Here is a 17,234-nt window from a genome sequence, read left to right as displayed (position 1 = left end):
GCCTTCCCCCTTCTCTTTTTGTCTTCTTTTGTCCTCTTGGTTTCTTGTTCTATTGGCTCTCCTTCTTTTCTTGTTTTTTCCTGTATCCGTTCTTTTGAGATCGATGATAATTTCCCTGAATCTTCCTTTCATTACTGGAATTTCTTTGTCCGTCGATAGTGTTTTGTATCGTTTTTTCTAGGTTAAGAATTAATTTCTCTAGCTCTTCTTTTATATTTATTGTTGGTATTGATCAGGCCTGGAACAAATAGAATAACATCGAAGGAAAAAATTAAAAAATATATAATTGTGTTTTTAGAAGTTATTTTATTGATATAGTACCACATATCGGTTGACTGAATACACGAATTCGTGTATTCAATCAACGATTATAGATCTTCATATCTTCTTTTTAGGATGTTTTTCATGACTTTTGCTTTGCCTTCTTCTGCATACACAGTTCCATTTTCTCCGTGTCAACGTGATATTGTTTTTTTATTTTACTTAGTATTTTCGAGAACTTCCCGAATGCGGATTTATTTGGGTTTAGTTGCTGGATATAGTTGTCCCAGTTTTCATTTCGATAATCATTATAATTGGTTCTTGTTCTGTTGGCTCTTCTTCTTTTCTTGTTTTTTCTTTTATCCGTTCTTTCAGATCGCTTCTGACTTCCCTGAATCTTTCTTTTGTTGCTGGAGTTTCTTCGTCTGTGGTGTTGACCTCGGCAGTATTTTATATAGTTATTCTAAGTTTAGAATGCATTCCTCTACACTAGGTTCGCTTTCAAGATGCAGTAGAAATAAGCAAACCAAGACACGTTAAATGCTACTAGGAGCACTTCCGAATCATAATTTACAATGTATATACATTGTAAATCCCAAATCATGATTTCCAAAGTTTATACATTGTAAATTATGATTCGGGAGTGCTCCTAATAGTATTTAACGTATCTTGGTTTGTTTATTTCTACTGCATCTTGAAAGCGAACCTAGAGTAGGTCTTCTTTTATTTTTACTGTTAATATTGCAACAATGTTTTCATTTGCTATTTTTTTATAGTTTGGACAACCTGTCGGTTTTATCTTGTAGGTTTACAAGTAGTTGGTATACTCTTAAACTCTCCCTTGCCTCACTTTAGCATTGGGATTTTTGTAAAAAAAAAACAAACAACACTTGAAAAATATATCTAATATTTAGTCTGTCAGAATTAACATTCTTATTCTTTTAACCATAGAATGACTCTTGCACGTAAATGACAGATAATGGCAAAACTTCATTGAACCTAACGATCTTTTCGTCTTCATTACACATTGTCGGTATACTTGAAAGGTTTATGTTCTGTTATTCTTTAGTATGTTCATCATACCGACACTAAGTCACCTAGAGGATGGCACTTATATCTTGAGATAACTTATGGTTGATCTCACAAATTTTTCAGAAAAACTCTTCGATATTTAGGAGCCTTCGCTGGACAGACCAATTTGTATAAGATTGATCATTTATGCCGCCAATATTTATCACACTGTAAAAAACTATACACGACCATCTCTTAGTTATCCTAGAATCCGAGTAAGCAGCACACATCTGGTCTACAGTATCCACTCTACGTTATCTTCTTCTTTTGATGCACCTATAGTGCGTGGGCGAATTATCTTAAGGTCAGACGTCTGTCTTTTACGGCATGCAAAAGCTCACCAGTGTTATTTATGCCTCTGTCCAGTATCTATTTTCATGGAAAAAGAGGTACGAGGATATTATGAACTACAATTACATGATAACGGCACGTATCGTAAATTTTCCGTAGGAACATACGTTTTTCTTCTTCTTTTACTTTTTGGAGATCTTTCGATCTGTTTAATTCTAAAGCTGCTTCTGGTTAATTTTCTGGGAGGTAGATTGCCAACTATCCCTCCATCTTTTACGTGGTCTTCCGGGGGGTCTTGAAACGGGCGGGTTGTTTTCTAGGGCGATTTTTGGTTGTCTATTCTCATCCATTCGTCTTACATGGTTGTACCACATCCTCTTGCGCTGCCTTCTCCATCTTACAATATCTTGAATTTTGCATTGCTCTCTAATGTCTATATTTCTCACTCTGTCTCTTCTTGTTTTTCCCCACTATTGTTCTTAGGGTTTTCATTTCGGAAACGCATTTAGGAACACACCAAACCTCATATACCTAGACGCTCAATGCGCTTGACTGTGTCGTATGTGCTTGAATACGCGCTTTTGTCGTGAAATTTAGGATAGCACGCACGCTGGAAGGTTAAGTGAAGAAATTAAAAAAATGTAATTGTGTTTTTAGAAGTTATTTTATTGATATAGTACCACATATCGGTTATAAACATCAAACATTTATAACATGATTAACAGGTTTCTATAATAAACCTTCTAACATGCAATAGCAAGCTAGTTCGTCTAAACGAGGCACCCTAGTGGTCCTACAGTTTAGGAGAAATAATGACAAAAGACGCCTCTGCGTCATTTTTCGGACCCTCACCAGCTTTAGAACAAAAATCATTTTTGTTTTCTAGGTTGGGCAGAGAAGCTCTATTTGAGTTTGAATTACCATTACCATTTCAAATCGTACTAAACTCATCGGTCGATAATTCGAAATGTAAGCATTATTACGTGTGCTTCTTTTCATCCGACAGAAAAATATCTGAATCTTAAGATGTTGTTGATAACATTTGTTATGTATACTATTGCTTTTGCTGGTAGATTCATCAGAGTCCCATTCGTAATATTGTCTGGTCCTGGAGCTTTTTTGGCGTTAATACGCTTGATCAGCTGTCTGGTTTCTTCAGGGGAGGTGTGTGTAATACATACTATATTGCACCTTCTTCTTTTTAGAATTCTACATCTTCTTTCGACTTCTATAAATTATAGATCTTCGCATCCCCTTTTTAGCATGTTTTTCATAACTTCCGCTATTTGTCTTCTTCTGCGTATACAAGTCCATTTTCTCCGTGACAACGTGGGATTGGTTTTTTATTTTTACTTGGTATTTTAGATAGCTTCCCGAATGCGGATTTATTTGGGTTTAGTTGCTGGATATACCTATTTTTTCCAGTTTTCATTTCGATGATCGTCGTTATGGTTTTTTGAGCTCCCCCTTTTCTTTTTGTCTTCTTTTGTCTTCTTGGTTTCTTGTTCTATTGGCTCTTCTTCTTTTCTTGTTTTTTCCTGTATCCGTTCTTTCAGATCGATGGTGATTTCCCTGAATCTTCCTTTCATTACTGGGGTTTCTTTGTCTGTGGAGCTGGCTTCGATAGTATTTTGCATCGTTTTTTCTAGGTTAAGAATTCATTTCTCTAGTTATTCTTTTATATTTATTGTTGCTATTGACCGGGTCTGGAACAAATAGAATAACATCGAAGGAAAAATAAAAAAATGTTATTGTGTTTTTAGAAGTTATTTTATTGATATAGTACCACATATCGGTTATAAACATCAAACATTTATAACATGATTAACAGGTTTCTATAATAAACTTTCTAACATGCAACAGCAAGCTAGTTCGTCTAAACGAGGCACCCTAGTGGTCCTACAGTTTAGGAGAAATAATGACAAAAGACGCCTCTGCGTCTTTTTTCGGACCCTCACCAGCTTTAGAACAAAAATCTTTTTTGTTTTGTAGGTTGGGCAGAGATTATTGTCCCATAGCAATAATCGTCTGAGATTTTTCATCATCAGATTTTTCGTCTTTAAAAGTACATTTAACACAAACATATAGCTGAGTGGTTATAGGATAAGCGACATACATTTCTTAGGTCCCCTTACTGCATACCGTTCTTAGCCCAATACTGTTTTTGATTGGCCTCAGCAATTCTCTTAGAATGATTTTTGGATTCTCTACAGATATTGTGTTTACATATTATTTTTCTAAAGGAATCTACTTTTAGGTGATGTCCAGAACCCACTAAACAAAATTTTGTTGCAGATGAAGAAGGCAGAAGGCAAGCTATCTAAAATGTATAATACAAACGGAAAGCTTTGATAGATTTTGACAAAATATATACTTCAAATGTGTCTTCTTCTTCTTTCTTTGGTATGTAATTTTAACATTGTACTTTAAATATACAAGACGATAATAAACTTAACCGCAGGCGTTTTGACGTACCAATAATTATGCTCATTTTCATAGTTGATTTTCTCGTGAATCAATTAACGGATTCCGCTAATTTTTTTATTATTTTAGATTTTTCTTTGATATTTACACCGTTAGGCAAATGTTAAATCAAACTTTTTTTTTGGGCTTATGGAAAAGATGGAAGAAACGAAATGTTTTTCTTATGTTAAGTTTGAGACACCCTGTAGGAGGGAAAAGGCATAAGGGTAAATATACATCAAAATTATGTTGTAAGTTTTATGTCTTGTGAAAACATTTTGTTTTTTGAAATTCCCTAATATCTTTAAAAACAAAGCAAATAGATGGTTTTATTCTTTAACACATATTTTAACTGAAACAATACTACATTAGCAATAAAAATAACAGTCAACAAAACTTTAAAAACAGAAAGACACATAACAAATAGTTCTGCTCGACACTTATAACAGTTATTTGTCGACCAGGTGAGCGGAATGCACAGCACAGCATAAAAGAGACGAAATTGTTTAATGAAGGCTCTGTGATGTTTTGAAATGGAACTTTCCTGACAGTCAGAACGATTTGGTGTCTACGTGGAGGCCATTTACATAGCGAAAGGTACATTGCAGAGATATTCTCTCTTTGAACACTTTATTCCTTTCGCAGTTTATATAGATATTTCGCACTTTCGCAGTTTATATAGAAAAGAATTTCATCTTAATCCATGATAAGGCAAGGACTCCTCATTCATGATCATTACATGTCATTATGCAATATTTATATGGGGTAAGTATTCAGATATTGAATTGGCCCCCTCAGTGTCCCGACAATAATCCTATTGATAACTTATGGCAAATTGCTGATAGACGATTAAGACTTCGTCAGCCCCTTCCTGTTTCCCTGCAAGATATCTATCTATCTATGTAGCCCATTTTATCTATTTTTGGACGTAGGCCTCTTCTTCGTGTCTTCATTTGTAACTGTCCAGAGCTAAGTTCATCTATCTGGGACCGGATTGCCTCTTTAAATCATCAACCCGTCTGATCTGTGGTCTTCCTCTACTTCTTTTGTATTCGTATGGTCTCCAATGTAGTATTTCCTTGTTCCACCTATCGTCTCTGTGTATGATGTTGTGTCTGCAAGATATGGAAACTGTGATTACTGCTATCTAAAACTCTATAGACCAAATTTAAAAAGCCTGCTTGATCTCCAGCATGCCTATGCAATTTGAAGTTGTTATACGAATAATTTGAGAGAAAACATGCGATATTATTTTACGTTATTTTTCATTGTGTTTTTAAACTTTTGTTAACTGTTGTTATTTTTTATTTTTACTTTAGTATTTTTTCAGTTAAATCACATGCCAAAGAGTCAAATCGTCTAGTTTCTTTGTTTTTAAAGATAGCAGGAACATTTAAAAAAATCAGTTATTTTCAAAACCTGAGACTATAACATGATTTCGATGTATATCCACCATTGTACCCTTTCCTCCTTACAGGGTGTCTCAACCTTAACAGAAAGAAAAATATTTCTTTTCTTTCACCTAATATAAGCTCAAAATAGGAGTTTGAGTAAACTTTTGATTAACAGTGTAAATAACAAAGAACAATCTAAAATATTTAAAAAAATTAACGGAATCCGTTAATCCACTCACGAGAAAATCAACTAAAAAAACTAGCATCATTTATTGGTGCAAAACTTTTGTGGCTAAGTTCATTATTCAAGATAATTTCACCAACATCTTCCAAAACTTGTACTGTTCCTTAAAACTTCTAATCTCATTCACAAAATTCCTTCCAAAGGCTTCTTTATCCTCAATTAAAAATTCTGAAAATCACCTTCGTTAGATTCAAGTATAAACACCAATAAATACATACTAAATATACTTTTGGCAATCATTATTCGGGCTAATGATAGGAGAACTATGAGTTGAAAATGTGTGCTTGAATTTTGCCGAAACGTCCAAGGGCGTCTGATTGCCCCGTCTCCCGATTTGGGGGGAAAGAGTTGCGTGCAGCCATTCACACAACCCGCGACAGGGACCCTTGTGAAACAGTCGACGCAGTGGGAAGATCCAGATACTTGACCGAGTCATATGCTTTTCGTGATCCCCACCGCTTCACTGGTAAAATTTGGAAAAATTGTGCGTTACTCCTATCGGATTATTATAAAGAAATAAGCAATTATAGAAAATCATTAACAAATTAATAAAAATTAATAAGATTGTTAATAAGTTTGTTACTAGTAAGAACATCAATAAATCTATTTCTATTTTCAATATTTTTTTTGTACAATAATATCTAGGAATGTTTTAATCTTCAAACAGTTATAATCTCTTTACAATTTGATTTATTCTACTGTGGGATATATTTAACGTTACTATTCGTCTTCTTCTTCATTCTGGTATGTGACGTATCTCACTGACGATTTTTCTTCCATCAACAGCGACTGAAACAAAACAGATCAGTTGACTTTCATAATTAGTTGACTCAATATTTTTTAATAACACTAAAAAACTTACAATCAACTTACATGAATAAAAGAAAATCTTTCCTAGAACAAGGAAAAAGACAAACTGTAGAATGTAAAGAAGTAAACAACACCATAAGGAAAAATAATAACGAAACAAATAAGTGGAAGCAAGAAGAAAACATTGAGAAAACAAGAGAACAAAAATAAGAATATGTATATGAAATGCGTGAAACCATAGAAATTAAAAGAGGTGTTAGAGAGGGTTGCGTGTTGTCTCCATTGTTATTCAATCTGTACAACACACAGTAGGAAGGCTAGATATCGAGAGAAAACAAGTAGAAAGAGTAAACACCTACAAATATCTGGGAACCTGGGTAACAGAAAGCAACGACCACGGTAGAGAAATCAGGACAAGCATCGAAATTGCAAGAAAGAAATTCATAAAAATGAAAAAAAAAATGATTGTTAATCGAGACCTTCCTCGTTAGCTGAGAATAAGAGCCTTAAGATGCTACGTGTTCTCTACTTTGTTGTATGGAATTTAAAGCTGGACACTGAAAGTAGACAACACAAAGAAGTTAGAAGTATTTGAGATGTGGTGCTATAAAAGGATTTTGAAAATACAGTGCAGAGGTGCTAAGAAGGCTACAAAAGGATTAAGAGGTGATAAAGAACATCGAAACAAGAAAGCTGGAATATTTGGGCCACATTACTAGAGGTAAAAAATATGAGATATTACGGCTCATAATGCAGGACAAAATTAAGAGGAGAAGATCCATAGGTAGAAGAAGAATTTCCTGAAGAATATACATGAAGTGGTCACCAAAATTGCAGAGATTACCGTAATTAACATATATCAACCTCCAGCTACTACATGGAACCCAGAAGTGCTAAAGACTCATCCACATCCTACTATATACACCGGCGACTTCAACAGCCACCACGAAATGTGGAAGTACACCACGAATGATGAAAATGGGGAGGCACTAGTATAATGGTCCGAAGAGCAAAACACATATCTAGTTTTTGATGCCAAAGACAGAGGAACATTTAAATCAGCTGCATGGAGAAAAGAATATAACCCAGACCTATGTTTCGTCTCAAAAGATACCAATGCCAGACAACTAGCAAATGCGAGAAGTGTCCTTACAGATACTTATTTCTGAGTCCAAGAATATTTCTGAGTTATTAACTCCAAGAATACTTATTTCTGAATTCACACATGCGCTGAAAGAAATGAAATCAGGTAAAGTACCTGGGTTTAATGGTATCCATCCTGAGTTCTTGATACACAGTGGTGCATACACGAAACAGTGGCTTGCAATGTTCTTTAATGATATACTTCAGTCAGGTAATATTACTTTCTCACTTAAGCGAACAAAGATAATTGCAATTCCGAAACCGGCAAATCAAACGATAAGCCAGAAACTACCGCCCCATAGCTCTACTCAGCATGGTATATAAACTATTAGAAGAGCTTTTCCTCAACAGAATTAGTCACAGGATACTAGAAAACGTCCCCAATGAACAAGCTGGCTTCCGCCCTCATCGAAGCTGTACGGACCAAGTGCTGTCATTAACAACTTTTATAGAAGCTAGTTTTCAAAAGAAACAAAAGATAGAGACAGTATTCATAGATCTAACTGCAGCATATGATACTGTTTCGAGACAGGGATTAATATATAAACTGGCCCGTATTATCCTCTGCAGAATGATAGTTAACCTCATTGACAACATGCTGACAAACAGGGCCTTCCAGGTTATAATGGGAAAGGAGACGAGTAGACAGATGAAACTTAACAATGGCCTCCCACAGGGTTCTGTCCTTGCCTCTTTAATTTTCAGCCTCTATATTGCTGACATGCCTGAAACGGAATCTCGGAAGTTTGGATATGCTGACGACTGGACCCTTGCAACAAGCCACCAATATTTAGAAACTACAGAAATCACTCTCACAAAAGACCTATCCATGCTCAGCGAATACTTTAAGAAATGGAGACTACAACCGAGTACTACAAAAACTGAAGTATCAGCTTTTCATCCCAACAACAAGCTGGCAAACAGAGAATTGCGAGTGTGTTTTAATTACAAGCTGTTGAAACAGAATAAATACTCGAAATACCTTGGGGTTACTCTAGACAGAACGCTCACATTCAGAGAACACCTGACGAAAACAGCAGCAAAATTAAAAACACGCAACAATATAATACAGAAACTCTGCGGCACTACATGGGGGTCCACAGCATCAACTTTAAGATCCTCTGCTCTTGGCCTGATATATCCGGTGGCAGAATACTCTGAACCAGTATGGCTAAATAGCAGGCATACCCACCTGGTCGACACTCAACTAAACCGTGCTATGCGTATGATAACAGGCACAATTAAGCCCACCCCTACAATGTGGCTACCTACCCTTAGTAATATAGCACCACCCAACCTACGCCGCGAACATGCATTGGGTAAAGAATATAACAAAATAATGGACAGTCGCCAGATTCTAGTCCACACCGACATCCAAGATATTCTTGGGAACCGTCTCCGATCCAGGTTACCCCCTCTACAATCTGCTCAAGCGCTGCAGCAATTTAACTTTAACTTAAATACCCGATGGAGAGAAGATTGGGAAAGTAAGACAGATCCGCATTACCATAGAGTATCGGACATCATAGAAAAAAACTGGCAAATTTGAACGTCCCCGTAAGATTTGGGCAGCCCTTAATCGAATTCGAACAAATTGTGGAAGATGCGCCGACTCCCTCTACAGGTGGGGTAAACTTCCCTCGCCTTCTTGTGACTGCGGTACTGCAACATTTTTCAGGACTGCCCACGCAGAGCATACACAGGCGACCCTATATACTTTGTAATGGCAACCGAAGGGTCAATCAAATATGTATATAAATATATAAAAAAATTGGATATCTGTTTGTGATATATTGTATAATGCATAAATCTAAATACAGTCGGAAAAATGAAAGAATACCCATGAACGAACATAAACAACACGCTGTATTTTCTTGTCACCGTGTCACAAAGAAAATTGCCCAGCGCAAGTACATGTAATAATAATTATTACAGGATTTTATTATTGCAGGAAAATACAGCGTGTTTTATATGTTCGTTCATGGGTATTCTTTCATTTTTCCGACTGTATATTCTGTGATGTACTTAAGCCATACGCTAAATAAATAAATATCAAGATATCTTAAATTGGAAATTTTTCTACCAGCCACCGTTATTCCATCGACTGATCCTTCTGCTCATCCTCCTCTTAGTCATCCTCATGACATGTTCTACATAAATATTAAATAAGTCGAGCAAGTAAACGCATCCTTGTCTAACCCCCTCTCTGTTTTGAACTGACTTGAAAATTTCTGATTTATTCATATGTACTGTTGTCATATTAGACTGGTACAGATTTTTATATGTATCACCACGTGTATTGGTGCACCCATCTCTTTTAAAATTGACCAATGGTTTCTCTAGCCTACACAATCGAATGCCTTCTGGTAGTTAACACAGTATATTATCACAGGTACTTAAAAATTCTCTTGACTTTTCAATCAGTTGTCTCAGGTTCAGGATTCGGTAAAGTGTATCTTTTATTTTTACATGTCCAGCTTGTTTATGCGGTATCTGATAATGTAGGTAAGTTTTTAATGAATGTTTGATACAACAACATTTTACTGGAATGGGTTATTAGTGACAATACCCAGTAGTTTCCACCTTTGGTTGAGGCTCTTTTGCTTGTAGTGGAATATAAATTGGGGCACACCATCAGATGACCATTTTACCGAATTCCAAATAGCAACACAGATAGAATGGATGGTATTAAAATCCTTTGTTATCTAGTGACTGAAGTATTTCTTCTGGTGTTGTGTCAATTCCTGGGGATATATTTCTCGTTGGCGCAGTTGCGTTAGTTGAGCTTATGGATTAAAACGTCATCGCTTTTATGAAGAGAAACTACAGAAAGTTACTTCGCATAAAAATTGAAAGAAGATATAACGTACAAGAGTTTTGGCAATCGTTCAATATTCTGGGCAGTATTTGCTAAATGCCGGAATCTGGAACTAAACCATCTCAAAGTATGTTATATGTGTATAAATGTAGTAAATTATTTAAATGATTTAAATTCTGTTTTTTTAAACGTTTTAACTACGATCGAAGCATATGCCTAGAATGAATATCCCTCTTACCCGTTTCTCTTCCTTTGTCGGAGGACTCTTCAGGCAATACAGGAGTGGCGCATACAAGAAATTCAAAATGGCGATACCAAACAACATCCATTCGAAGCCGATGTTTTTCACCAAGGTACCGCTCATGGCAGGACCTACAACAAAAAGTACATTACAGAAACTTAAATGTTATTACTATAAATATAGACAAAACAAGCAATTGTAAAAAAATAAAATTACTCATAAAAATATCTTTTTTACAGGGATAAACATGAGTGTTGTTCTGAAGCTATTTTCTTGTGGCATTTTTACAATTTTAACTATTTAGAATGGGAAATAAGCCACAATATTATTAAAAAATGATTTTTATTAACGTTTCGACGCCCAAATCGGGTGCCGTTGTCAAAATACAAAATACTATTAATATAAACAAAAATGTTGTTGCTTAGTAAAAAAATTCTTCTAATAATTTATTTAATTTGACTCATTTATATCGGCAATTCAGATACATATGATACATTTTAAAGTAGAAGACTTTAAAATGATATTGCCAATATTTATGAGTTGCGTTCCTGGGACGACTTTACTGAAAGATAGTTCATTCGATTACATGAAATCAACCCCAACTCAAGAATATCCGTCACAAAAAAATCATAGCATGTCTGTCTTTAAAAAGACAACCACATGCAACGGTGACATTAAAATTTTTATTTTATTTAGAACTAACTATCTTTCAGTAAAGTCGTCCCAGGAATGCAACTCATAAATATTGGCAATATCATTTTAAAGTCTTCTACTTTAAAATGTATCATATGTATCTGAATTGCCGATATAAATGAGTCAAATTAAATAAATTATTAGAAGAATTTTTTTACTAAGCAACAACATTTTTGTTTATATTAATAGTATTTTGTATTTTGACAACGGCACCCGATTTGGGCGTCGAAACGTTAATAAAAATCATTTTTTAATAATATTGTGGCTTATTTCCCATTCTAAATAGTTAAAAAAGATAAACATGAGAGTTTTTTTTTTGTATTATTTGATTTTTTATTGTTGTAACCAACGTTTTGAGTTCGCTTCCCGATAGATTTTACAATTTATAATTTAACTGGGCCTCGGAGGGCACGTAGAGCCGTATGTCCCGACTACGTGAGTGGTCGTTAAGTCATGTTAGGACGCTTGAGTGATCTGAAAACCCTAACACAAGCAAAGCCTAAAAATCTTCTATGGATTAAGTAATAGCTAGTTTTCTCTACTATCTGCAGATTTCTTACAGCTATATTCAGGTTCCTGTATTTGCGACGTCTGCTGTACATTTTCTATAAAGTAGGGGTAATAAGACCACCCACTATGGCACTCCAGCTTCCTGAGTTCAATGTTCAGAGCTAACTTGAACCTTAGATCTCTTAGTTTCAAGATGACTGTCATCATGGCCCCCCATGTATCAATAATCTTTCAATTTGTATGTCAATCCTTCATGCCACAATCTGTCGAAGTGTTTGCTTAGATCCAGAAGGCCGCTGCAGTATATTGCTTGCCGTTGAATCTGTAAATGTGAGTACTTGTAAATCACGAGAATAATGCTTCTAAGAATAATCTTAGCCTGTCTGTTTTTGATTGGAGTCTGGTTTTGATGACTCATTCTACTATTTTGCTAACTGTAATTTTGTGGAAATATGTTGTTCTTTCCTGGATTCGGTATCATGATAACGTGGGCCTCGATTTGAAAAGGGCCTCCATTTTAGTATTGACTTTGTTATGTTTGGTGAATATACCATTACTTTCGACAAGAATCTACAGGTCGAGCAAGTCTCGTAAATTTCACGATTGCGAGCCACGCTTCACGCAACCGTGTTTGCGTACTTGTGTTTCGAGTTGCGTGGTCGTGCGGAGCTATATTTACCAAATTAATCGTTTCTACTGATTCATAATAATTAAATCAATATGTCAATATGGCTACTGGGTGTAAAAGATAAATTTATTCTATCTGTTCTTAATGAGTTTTAGATAATTTTAGTTGTATTTCTTTGTAATTTTGTGTTGTACAAAGATTAATTTAACATTTTCTCTGGAAGTATTAATTTAGAAAGATAATATTATGCTTCATTGGTGTTGTGTTTTGAAGTGTGAAATGCAAAGTATGTAATTGTGATAAAGTCAAGATAAAGTTCACTTTTAAACTGAACTAAAGAAGGTATCTGAGAGACAACAATGGTTAAATGCAATACAATGTACAGGTTTTGCTAGCGAAATGAAAATTTTCCTGTCCTGTCTGCTGTAATCATTTTATATCTGGTAAGTTACAATTACAACAGTAACGATTTTTGAAGATGTTAACATTTTAATCTTATAGGAAAACCAGCCGACTTAATCGATAATATCAATCTCCAGATTGGGTTCCTTCAATAAATATGGGCTATAAACACAATGAAATAAGTTCCCCAAAATCTAAAATGGAGTGGTATCAAAGGAGAATTAAAGGGAAAAATATTCATATTAAAATTATTTATAAGGCACTGGACTGTCTTAAATTCTACAATAATACTAGGTGGGTAAATGATTTTAGACATTTTTCATTAAGAGTAGATTAAGATTAAGTAGATTTTCATTCAGTAGATTTAAGACTTGTTTACACGGGTAGAGTAATGATGCAAGTACTTGATAGAGTAGAGTAACTCTACCTGTAAAAATGCTCAGCACAGTAGAATAGCTGGTAGAGTGTATAGTTGGAGTTAAAGTAGAGTGACTAGCAACCTATGGCAAAATAACTACTCTATGACCACCACTACTGCCAAAATGTCTACTCGGCTGCACACTCTACCCATGGAACACGCTCAATTATGGCAGAATAGAGTAGGTAGGAGAGTACATGGGGGCACTGTCATTCTGGCTGGAATTGTGTTTTGTGTAAATAGTGAAAATGAAGTTCACCGAAGATGAAACTTTAAAACTTGTAGAGCTATAATACGGCGAATACCAGTGTTTATGGAATTTAGGTAGTGTATACTACAGAAATAAAAGTTTGCAGCAAGCTGTGGAGGATGAAATCGTCGAAAGAATGGCAAAGGGGGCTTTGGAGTAAACGAGCTTAAGCAAAAAATTAAGAATTTAAGGTGCACTTATAATCAAGAGTGTTTAAAAATACAAAAATCGGTTTCACTATACTAGCATCAGTACTATACTTGTACTCTCCTCATGTGAATGGTATCAAGCCATTTTTGGTAGAGTACTACCGCTACTCTACTCTCCTCAAAACTCTACCCATGTAAACAAGTCTTTAGAAACAGTGGAAAATGAGGTAGCTAGTAGAGTAGTAGTAGAGTAAAATATACTGGTTTAGCAAATTACAATGTTTTAAGGTACTTAATACAGTAGCGATAAACAGGTAGCCAAAACGTGTTCCAAGATTGTCACTGTAATTTTGAATATTTTTTCGAGGCATTTGGCACACGTATTCGTAAAATAATAAAGAATGACGGTACAGAGCCCAATTTGAAAAATATATTAATATGTGGAAATTACTCTGTAATTATACAATATTTAAAAAACGAGCCTGTACCGCCATTAAGAAGAACAAAAAAATACACTTTCTTCAAATAAACTTTTTTATCCGATGCCTAGATTTTGTGTAATTTTGGAACTACTAATGAAATAAAAAATTTTAGTAGTTCCCAAATAACACAAAATCGGATAAAAAAGTTGTATTTGAAGAAAGTGTATTTTTTTGTTCTTCTTAATGGCGGTACAAGCTCGTTTTTTTATATTGTATTTAATTACAGAGTAATTTCCACATATTAATATATTTTTCAAATTGGGCTCTGTACCGCCATTCTTTATTATATTACGAATATGTGTGCCAAATATCTTGAAAAAATATTCAAAATTACAGCTGCAATCTTGGAACACATTTTCGCTACCTGTTGATCGATACTGTTTCCTCTTAAGATAGTTTTAATAGTTATTTATGATATAAGTATTAAAAGTACAATTTTAAGACGCGCATGTGAAAGTTAACTTGAAAAAATAATTTTATTAATGTTTTGACTTCCAAATCAGATGTCATTGTCAAAATACAAAATATTCATTATTATTAGGTTTGTTCTAGCAAACAGTCAAACTAGTCAAAAACCATCAGCAAACAGTTGGTCAGTAAAAGAACATAATACAGTCACCAGTGCGATCCCCTCTACTCGCGCTGATGGACTATTCGCTGGTGCTGATGGTCCACTATTCGCTGATGGTTTCAAACTGATGCTAGAACAAACCTATTATTATTATGCATATCATTATCTGTAAATAATATTTCTTCTGATTGTTAATTGTAAAGGATAGAAAAATTACCATTTATTTTATTTTTTTTAGAATCAGCTGAGAGAAGTGGTCTACAAAAAACCAGGAAGGAAACGGAATATGTGGCTACGAAAGGCAAAAGAAAGGTTTACAAAGCAAATGTGACACATTTTTTTGAAATATTTAGGAATATCAGTAAATTGCATTAAAAAAATGTATGAAAAGATTTTGTTCAATAAAAATGTTTATAAGTATTTATCAAGGATGTATTATTTGGTATGGCCACATATCGTCAGTGATGTAATAATACATCCTATCTGTTTTTTCATGAGTTTTGTAAGAGAGACTAAAAACTTGTCTTAGGGTCACCTCCTGTTTTCATATGATATTTTTTGACTTGTTTTGTAGTAAATTAAACTATCTATGAACTACAAAACAAGTCAAAACTTACATATGAACACAGGAGGTGACCTTAAAACATGTTTTTCCATCTCTCATACAAAACTCATGAAAAAACAGATAGGAGGTATTGTCACATCAGCAAGGATGTACAGTGATGAGTGCCCTAATAACCGGCAAAATATGGGCAACATATTTAGTTGTGAGATAAAAAGAAATGAAACTAGTCGAGCTGGGAAATTTAGCGAAATTAACCTTTAAATTTACGTTATATTGATCCCACCTTTACACATATCGGAGGAGTATGTCAACTAAAACTGTCACTGTGACAGTGGTAGTTTCCAAACTCGTCTGATACGTCTGAAGGTGGTACACAATCAATACAATCTAAATGTATAAGTTAATATTGCTAAATTTCCCAGCTCGACTAGTTTCATGTCTTTTTATCTCACTACTTAATACATCTTTTGTGCTATTTTGCCGGTTATTAGAGCGCTCATCACTGTATTTCTGGTATATCCAGGGAATGTCTACAAAATATATTTTGAATGTCCAGAGAACATTCGTGGACATTCATGGAATGTTCCAATAAGACATTCAGGTAATGTTTAAAATGCTGACACAGGATTTTCCTGGGATGTTCAGGGAACATGTTTTCGGGGATATTCCAGGAATTTTTCAATGTCTGTGTACCTTCTATGGACCTATATGGAATATTTTGGTGTTATTACCGCCGCACTCCACTTGCGATTTGTAATCAGGAAGATTGAACACATTGTTTCAAATACAAGTCAATCCATTTGTGACTAAATAATCATGGATTGACTTCTATTTGAAAGAATGTGTTCAATCTTCACAACTACAAATCGCAAGTGGAGTCCGGCGCTTAGGGCTACTTCCTCTTCGGTATTATGTATTATACTACAGAAATCAGGAACTTTCCTTCTAAATATATGTATGCATCTTGGCCATCAAACATATTCTTCCAAACATTTTTTTAAGGGGTTACATAGGTCTTGTGGGTAAAAAAAGTGACTTTTTAAAAAAATTATATCTCGAAAACTAAAATTTATTTTTATTTATAATTGGAACATGTAAAAGTATAGTACTTAAGGTAGTCTCAAAAAAAGTTTCAGCCAAAAATATTCATTTTTGTAGAGTTTAAGTTTTTTAGCGTTGGCAGCATAACTAAGTCCAGTCTCATCTGAAATCAAAAAGTTTCTTGTAGTTTATACCTCTGGCTAGAATATGAACGAAGGAATTAAAAAAAAATGAAATTTGAAGATTTTACATAAGTTTAAACACATTTTTGACCCCAATTTTTCTCATTTTTAAAGTAGTTTTTTTTATAAAACAAAAATGACCTCATCTAATAAAAAATCCTTTGTTCATTCACTAGCCAGAGGTATAAACTACAAGAAACTTTGATTTCAGATGAGACTTTACTTGTTATGCTGCTCACCGCAAAAAAGGACTGTTGTTGAAAAATTGCAGTCAACTCTACAAAAATGAATATTTTTGGCTGAAATTTTTTTGAGAGTACTATACTTTTACATGTTTCAATTATAAATAAAAATAATTTTTAGTTTCCAAGATATAATTTTTTTAAAAAGTCACTTTTTTTACCTGCAAGACAACAACAAATTGTTGATTTCAAATTGTAACAGTTGTTTTGCAAAGTATTCTGCCCTCTTGTATTTTCTGTGTTATCTTCATCATACAATTACTTCATCTAAAAACTTTCTGCGATATATTCGCAACAACAAAAACAAACAAAACAAAAAAAAAATAAAACAAAAGTTTAACCACCTTCACACCACAGAATCAAGA

General features: G+C 34.4%; 1 protein-coding gene and 1 long non-coding RNA gene across 4 annotated transcripts in view; one reads left to right on the top strand and one right to left on the bottom strand.

Annotated features, from left to right (window-relative positions):
* Positions 1-3,371: 3,371 nt before the first annotated feature.
* LOC126879248 (synaptic vesicular amine transporter) overlaps positions 3,372-17,234 on the bottom strand; it is a 332,565-nt gene continuing 318,702 nt past the window's right edge. For all 3 annotated transcript variants that reach the window (XM_050642307.1, XM_050642308.1, XM_050642309.1), the window contains exons 10-11: positions 10,734-10,867; positions 3,372-6,513 (exon numbers count right to left, since the gene is read on the bottom strand). In XM_050642307.1, coding sequence (XP_050498264.1) covers positions 6,445-6,513; positions 10,734-10,867 — 203 coding nt within the window. In that variant the 3' untranslated portion in view covers positions 3,372-6,444. The remainder of the gene's footprint in view (positions 6,514-10,733; positions 10,868-17,234) is intronic.
* On the top strand, positions 12,545-15,259 carry LOC114334927 (uncharacterized). Its single transcript, XR_007696015.1, has 3 exons — positions 12,545-13,010; positions 13,069-13,263; positions 15,078-15,259. It is a non-coding gene; the product is annotated as an uncharacterized LOC114334927 (long non-coding RNA).

This window comes from Diabrotica virgifera, chromosome 1 (assembly GCF_917563875.1).
Source record: "Diabrotica virgifera virgifera chromosome 1, PGI_DIABVI_V3a".
Taxonomy (NCBI): domain Eukaryota; kingdom Metazoa; phylum Arthropoda; class Insecta; order Coleoptera; family Chrysomelidae; genus Diabrotica; species Diabrotica virgifera.
The sequence above is the reverse complement of the archived record's forward strand: the minus strand, read 5'-3'. Positions and strand labels throughout refer to the sequence as shown.